Source organism: Sinocyclocheilus rhinocerous, unplaced genomic scaffold (genome assembly GCF_001515625.1).
Source record: "Sinocyclocheilus rhinocerous isolate Xijiao unplaced genomic scaffold, SAMN03320098_v1.1 scaffold708, whole genome shotgun sequence".
Taxonomy (NCBI): domain Eukaryota; kingdom Metazoa; phylum Chordata; class Actinopteri; order Cypriniformes; family Cyprinidae; genus Sinocyclocheilus; species Sinocyclocheilus rhinocerous.
Genome location: NW_015635523.1, coordinates 2,294,591 through 2,301,904, shown reverse-complemented (window position 1 = coordinate 2,301,904; position 7,314 = coordinate 2,294,591). Strand labels below are relative to the sequence as shown.

Below are 7,314 nucleotides of genomic sequence, written 5' to 3'. Positions count from 1 at the left end.
TATATATATATACACACACACACACACACACACACACACGAGGCAGGTGTTGATATTCACAAAGCATAAATATCATGGTGACATTTTATAAAACAGTTCTATTCAGAAGTAATTGAAATAAGTAACTTATGTTTCAGACAAAATGTAAAAAAAAAAAAAAAAAAAAAAAAAGTTTATTTGATACATCAGGATTGTATGGCTCATAAAGCATGATATACGGAGCTCACACTCAAGGAGGAAAAAGCACATCAGTTTTATTCAGAGGCCCAAACTGAGAAAAAATATGTACTTTGGTTCAGATGTTGTTATTTATTTGGCCAAAAAGTACAGGTGCATCTCAATAAATTAGAATGTTGTGGAAAAGTTCATTTATTTCAGTAATTCAACTCAAATTGTGAAACTCGTGTATTAAATAAATTCAATGCACACAGTCTGAAGAAAAAAAAAAAAGTATAGTTTGTATATTTCTTCTCACCCAGCAAAACTGGTTGCAAACACCAACGCATCAAGCTTTGCGTGTCCCCAAGCAACGCGCTGATTGGACAAAATCCCTTTAAGGGTATTCTATAGTCTTTGGATTGGATCACTGGAGCGGAGCGACATCAATTTCCCGTCACACCCACAAGGCCCCCATTTTTACAGCTCCACTCCGGATTTTTTAATTTCACACTCCCCACTTGCTAGTAGTGAGAGAAACCCTCTCCGAGCGACCATGAAGCTTGAAAAAATTTATTTCTTAGTACATTATAATAAAACACCTCTATATTTACATGGAGTTTTGCCTGTTTTATGTCTGTCTTCTGATGCACTGATCTGGTTTATTTTTCAACAGAGGAGCATATAGCGAGTCCAGAAGAGCGTTTAAACTGAGGGATTCACCTGATCCGATGCAAACCGATCCGAGCCCGCAGGGAGGGAACGGGCTGTCATTAACCCTGCAGCCGGAGCTGCTCGCCCGAATGCCCGGCGCTGGAAGTGCCAACAGGCCGGAAACAGACGAGGACGTCCGGGTTTCTATCGGCAGCGGAAGCGGTGCGACGTCGCGGAGGCTGAGAGCAGCGAGCCACAGCCACGGACACACACACAGCCATGAGCACACACACAGCCACGAGCACGAGTCAGACAGCAGCGAGTCTGACCTGGAGTCCGGAGAATCCAGCAGCTCGTTATCGGAGCTGCGCTACCTCCTGCGCTGGCTCAAGAAGAGTCTTCCCTTCATAGTTATTCTCTGTGCGAAACTAGTCATCCAGCATGCCCTGGGTACGTGTTAGTGAGAACAGCTGTTTATGCAGTAGTTATGATGTGTAAAGGTCATTACCCTGTCACACGTCTGTGTTGTTATTTTTCTGTAGGTCTGGCTGTTGCAGTTGGTTTGTTTACCACCTTTATGTATGTCAACAAAAGCATTCAAACGCAAGTCTTTCTCCACGTGAGTCTACCATATTATTTGATATTTAACAGGGGAGTTAAAGAGCAGTGCTTGTAACACCTCTAGTAGGGTTATAGGTTAATCTGTTGTGGTGATCTATGAACTTTGACGATTGTGGCCTTGAGCAAATTTGCTTCATGCGCAAAAGTCTATTCACATCAAGAGCAATATAAAAACTCCTCTAGAAATGTATATTAAATTGATTAAAAGTGACAGTAAATATATTTATAATGTTTCAGAATATTTCTCTTTTAATAAATGCTGTTCTTTTGAACTTTCTACTCTCTAAAGAATCCGGTAGAAAAGTAATACTATTTCCACAAAAATATTAAGCAGCACAACTGTTTTCAACATTGATAATAATAAGAAATGTTTCCTCAGCACCAAATGAGCATATTAGAATGATTTCTGAAGGATCATTTGACACATCATGTGATCTTACTAACCCCAAACTTTTGAATGGTTGAGTTTGTGTGTATATTTATATATAACTAAACAAACAAACAAAAAATAATAATAATAATCTGATGGCTCCTTTGTTTTTTCTCCTGTATAAAGGACCGAAGGACAAAGTTGCATTGTGCCTGGCTTTTGCTGTTCCTCACATCCTCCAGTCTCCTCGTGTTGTACACTTTTCACACCCAGTCACTTTATCGCTGGTAAGTGCTTTACATTGTATCACCAAACCTCACTTCACCACAAACTGTTCTACGTTTAGTGTAATATATCAACTAAATAACCAAATGTCCACTAAATGACAAATACGTACCATGTAAATATAATCGTCTCTCTCTTTTTTCTTTTATCCCTCAGCCTCATTTTTGCCAACGCTACAATAGATTCTCAGAACTTCTGGGAGGTTTTATGGAGTGTCGGTGTGACTAACTTCATTTTGAAGTTTTTCTTCATGGGGCTCAAGTGTCTTATTCTCCTCATCCCCTCCCCGCTCATGACATACCGGCGAAGGGTGAGCATGATTTGTAACATTATTTATTTTGCTGCTCTGAATCTAAATGAATGTTAGCTTCACCGTATCCATCCTGCTTTCCATAGGGTCAGTGGTACATGCTCATAGAGGAGGTGGGTCAGTTGTATCAAGTGATCGCTCCTGTCCCGCTTTGGTTCCGCTATCTGGTCAGCTACGATGAGATGGACACCTCAGTGGGTCTGACTCTGGGAATCCTGCTAGCCTTGATCTACCTCATAATGAAGGTGAGTACAATCATTACAATAAACTGCTGTTTGAAACCAATACATTATTAGGAGACATCCCAATAATCTGATTTTATGTTTCTTATTTTTAGCTTTTGGCCTTGTATGGACTGTCAGGATCATTGCAAAAACAATTACGGACTTTTTTCAGTCCTGAGGTACAAAAGATCGCCTTTTACCTGTCCTGTGCTCCTCTTAGTCTGAAATATTAGTTGGCTAATCTGTAACACAAATAGTGAAATTATAGACAAATGTTTTGTTTTCTGCATGTGCTGTTTAATGTTGTTTTTACCTGTCTGTAAAGGTGAACGGAGCTCCAGTCAGTCCTGCTCAGATTAGGGAGGCAGGTGACATTTGTCCGATCTGTCAGGCTGATTTTAAGCAGCCTCGGGTCCTCGTGTGTCAGGTGAGAATGTGGTCCTTGAGTTTGACCTCCGATGTCATTCCACTTAACCTCCACTTTCCCAGGCTAAACCATAAAGCTTCTTGAGCGCAGTATTTATTACAAAGCTAATCTCAACCCACATGAAAAAGACATTTTAAATGAGAAAATTAGCTCATGTAATTCTTTTGTAAAAATCAAGTTTTGTAAAAAATAATCACTATTTCATATACTGAGTTCCTTACATTTTTGTCAGTTTTTGCCTTTAAAATTATTTTTCCAGCAACTCTATAGCAACATAATTATCATATATTTCAAGTAAAAATAAAATGATACATTTTAGTAACTGTTTGATTAATATATTATTCTGCATCTCCCTCTTCTTGATATATATATGAAAACATTTAGCCAGCAATGTTTTTTGTAGTCTTTTTTTAATATTTAAAGATTACTTTTTCAAAACTACATGATTATTTTACAAGATGATCATAATCATATTTACATTATTTATTTTTCTGTAAACAGACAAATGTGTTGGCTGTAATTTTACTACAGCTAGTACTCAGTTAAGGCTAATAAGCAATGAATGTTACAATGTATCCTGTCTAGTGCTGGGCGGTATACTGGTTCATACCGAATACCGGTGTTTATTTTTATGATATGAATTTTTAAAATACCGCAATACAGTCAGTAAGCGACAGGTGCTAGGAAACGCTGTTTTGTACCCATTTATTGACGAGACGGCTGCGGTGCGGCCAACTGAATGCGCTGCTTCTCTGCCGCTCACTGAACAGAACAGACGCTGGATGAGTCACTTAAGCAACGTTCGGAACGCGACACTGTTTGAAAGGGGTCCCTTTTCACTGTTGCACTGTGGTGAGGGAACAGCTGTATGTGTTACTAAGTGTGAAAGTTCCGAAACTTAAGCTGTAGAACTAATAGAACGTGATGACACAGAAGAACTCATCCACAATATCCACATTGACCGCCACAAATATCCACCGCCCCCTGCCATCAGCTCCCGCGTCTCACACACACACCTTCAGCACTAGATTTAGCAACTTTCAGACCCTTTTTGTCCCCTTTTTTTTTTTTTTTTTATCTTTCAGCACATGACTTTTGTTTCTGTAGATGTAATACACAGTGTCACATAATGCATGTGCATAAATGTCAAATATTTACTGTTTGATTGTCTCTAGCATATCTTCTGTGAGGAGTGCATCGCCCAGTGGCTTAACCAGGAGAGAACCTGCCCTCTCTGCCGCATTGTCATCACAGACAAGGTGCATAAGTGGAAAGATGGTGCAACATCAGCTTATTTACAAATATACTGAAATCTCACAGAAAGGACGGAAACACAGTGTTGTGGCATGTTGAAACATTCAACCAGCAGTGGATCCACAGAATGTGGATTGTTCCTCTCAGACATCTCCATTGAGCAAACAGCACTTGTTATAAGGCAAAGGGCTCTAGAAAAAGCTCCAGTTTTGAATTTTTGAAATATAGATAACTTGTCAAAAGGACAAGTGTTTTCACCAGCTCTTGTATTATTATTATTATTATTATAACTATTATTATTGTCGCTTTATTTTTTAGTGTTTATAATTTATATTCCTCTTTTTGTTCTTGCATGTCATCTCTGGTTTTACTAATTACCTTGTGGGTGTAACCATACTTTTGGTATGATCCTTTGTCAGATACTGTGGTTTTTGCAACTTAATTTGTTTTAAATGCATTTAAGACTCCAATCATAAAGAGTTCTGGATTTTGCATTCAATTTGAAGTATTCTGATTTCTTTGGTAATAATCTGAATGTGAGTTATTTGCACATGAACTACTGATTTATCAAATGATGTAGCATTAGAATTTTGTAACCATGTGATTTTTGTGACTGAACAACACACAATGGCTTTTGAATTATTATTATTATAATTCAGGCCATTCCACAGATACATGGTATTTTTCTAATCATGTTGTACTTACGCTGTAATAAACCAAAGCTTTGAAGACGAAATATCTATTTTAGTATCATCATGCAGTATGCAGTTACAGTTGTATTTTTATCCAGTATATTTGACCAAATAAATTTTTCAATCTGTTAAAAAGTGTCACTGAAATGCTTTGCCCAGTAAATGCAGGTTTGCTTGGTAAATGCTCGAATTCAACTTTATTGATTTTGTAGAATTCACTAAGGTTAAAGGGGTCATATGATGCGATTTCAAGTTTTCCTTTCTCTTTGGAGTGTTACAAGCTGTTCGTGAATAGATAAGATCCCTGAAGTTGCAAAGACTAAAGTCTCAAAACCAAAGAGATATTCTTTATCAAAGTTAAGACTCTGCCACACCCCCCTAAAACGGCTCGTTCTAACACGCCCCCACATATCTAGGTCACTATGTGGGAATATTTGCATAATGCGCCCAAATGTGCACGCAAAGAAAGAAGGCGTGGTTTCAGTAACCGCAGTAGTGTTGATGCAGCCATGTCAGGGAGACGCTGTGTGTTTCTAGGCGAAAGCAAAAGCACTTTATTTGGCCTTCCAGAAGTAGATGCATTTAGGAATCTTTAAGATTACTTACAACAGAACAGCAAGGCATTTTATGGACGACCGTTTCGTGAACCTAGGAGAAGAGGTAATTCTGACTTTGCTATGACAATCTGGCGCTTCTGAATCAGCTACTGTAAGTATGTTTTGTTATAGTTTAAGTATTTGCTATTGACTGTTCAAATGCGGAGTTTTGAGCATCGTGTGTGTGTGTGTGTGTGTGAGAGAGAGAGAGACAGGGTCACATCACAGTGGAGTCAACTGTCTTAACCGTGGCTTGTGTACTGCAAACACATACCAGCTTCATCACTGTGTCTGTCACGCGACTCTGTTCCCCTTTCAGGCTCTGTCTTTACATTTATTTTGAAAGATGAAGCTCGCGATTATGGTAAGGGGCGTTACATTTCCGACGAGTGCTTGCGGTGTTCGGCCAATCACAATGCACTGGGTCAGCTGGCCAATCAGAGCAGACTGCGCTTGTCGGAAGGAGGGACTTTGTAGAAAACGAAGCGTTTGAGAGAGGCGGGGCATAGAGGACCTACAACAATGTACAGTATTTGAAAAATAATGTGTTTTTTGAACATTAAAGCATGTCAACATATTCTGTTACACCAAATACACAAAATAATGATCTTTAAAAAAGCATCATATGACCCCTTTAAATTAAAATGAATTTTAAAATAAACACGAGGAATCACAAAACACCAGATATTAATCAATCTCGCCATTCCATACTTTACATCCATTCATTGTTTAAACCAAATGTGCCACTGTCCAATAAACACAGCACTTCAAGCATTTGCATTTAAAATGCAAAATGCATCCTCATCTGCATCTCAATTCTTTTCACAGGCATTTACTTTTTACTTTATAATCCAGGAAGTTTCAGAATTGGTTCCAACTCTAACCTGAAGGAGTACCACAGATTTTCAAGATCAGGTTTAGTTCAACTCTTTCTAAAGCGCAACTAAACACCACATTACATTTTTATAAAGAACATATATTAATGAAGATAAAAAAACAGACCATTAACACATAGCACCAAGTTATGTCTTAATATTCCAACATGACTGCAAGAATCAGTGGGAGACGGTTTGAGAGGTTTTAAACCTACGTCATGAGTCTAATGATTATATGGCCTGGGCTCATGGACAACATCCAAGTCATCAGACTGACACAAGTGATACATAAAGCCATTTACGCCACATTACAGAGCCCTCTCTCTCAGCCAGCAGTGCATAGAATAAACGGTAGATATTTGTGTATGCGAAGGCAAAATGGGATGCTTCCATAGTCAAAGTACCAGTTAAGAGGCAATTTAATTAAGCTGTTGGTCTCGCACAGATTTCAAAATCAAAGGCTTTCACATATGAAGCCGTTACTGGCTGTTAACTGCCACGGTACAGCAGGCTGTTGTTTATCAGTAGGCACTGTATCTGACAGCTTAAGATATTCAGAATCATGCTTCCTGTGCATAGTGAGTACAGCCAATTATTGGCTTGATGGAAACTGCTGCAAAGTCCAGACAGTTCAATCAGAGCAATGGCCTCCTAATGTCCAACCACAATTACAATCTACACGACGGAAATTAGAGTTTGAGGATGTGAGCTAAACATCACATTCAATCAGTGAATTACAATGTCACACCAGAACAATGTTCTCAAGCAGAAAACAAGCCTATTTTACATTCCCATGGGAAAAAAAGTGTGTCATTCAGAAATCGTTTAAATGCGGTCATTGACGCAATCG

At 38.7% G+C, this 7,314-nt stretch overlaps 1 protein-coding gene and 1 long non-coding RNA gene across 3 annotated transcripts in view; one reads left to right on the top strand and one right to left on the bottom strand.

The window, feature by feature from the left end:
* Window positions 1-812, bottom strand: part of LOC107747025 (uncharacterized) — a 2,143-nt gene extending 1,331 nt beyond the window's left edge. Inside the window, exon 1 of the long non-coding RNA XR_001640753.1 lies at window positions 476-812. This is a non-coding gene — a long non-coding RNA (uncharacterized LOC107747025). The remainder of the gene's footprint in view (window positions 1-475) is intronic.
* LOC107747023 (RING finger and transmembrane domain-containing protein 1-like) overlaps window positions 1-5,236 on the top strand; it is a 5,989-nt gene extending 753 nt beyond the window's left edge. The window contains exons 2-10 of one of the 2 annotated variants that reach the window (XM_016561438.1): window positions 833-1,096; window positions 1,130-1,260; window positions 1,353-1,429; window positions 1,988-2,088; window positions 2,243-2,396; window positions 2,483-2,641; window positions 2,734-2,799; window positions 2,946-3,047; window positions 4,223-5,236. In XM_016561438.1, the coding sequence (XP_016416924.1) occupies window positions 833-1,096; window positions 1,130-1,260; window positions 1,353-1,429; window positions 1,988-2,088; window positions 2,243-2,396; window positions 2,483-2,641; window positions 2,734-2,799; window positions 2,946-3,047; window positions 4,223-4,357 (1,189 nt within the window). In that variant the 3' untranslated portion in view covers window positions 4,358-5,236. Of the gene's footprint in view, window positions 1-832; window positions 1,261-1,352; window positions 1,430-1,987; window positions 2,089-2,242; window positions 2,397-2,482; window positions 2,642-2,733; window positions 2,800-2,945; window positions 3,048-4,222 lie in introns of both variants that reach the window. The other variant, XM_016561437.1, reaches the window with a different exon arrangement.
* Window positions 5,237-7,314: the final 2,078 nt, after the last annotated feature.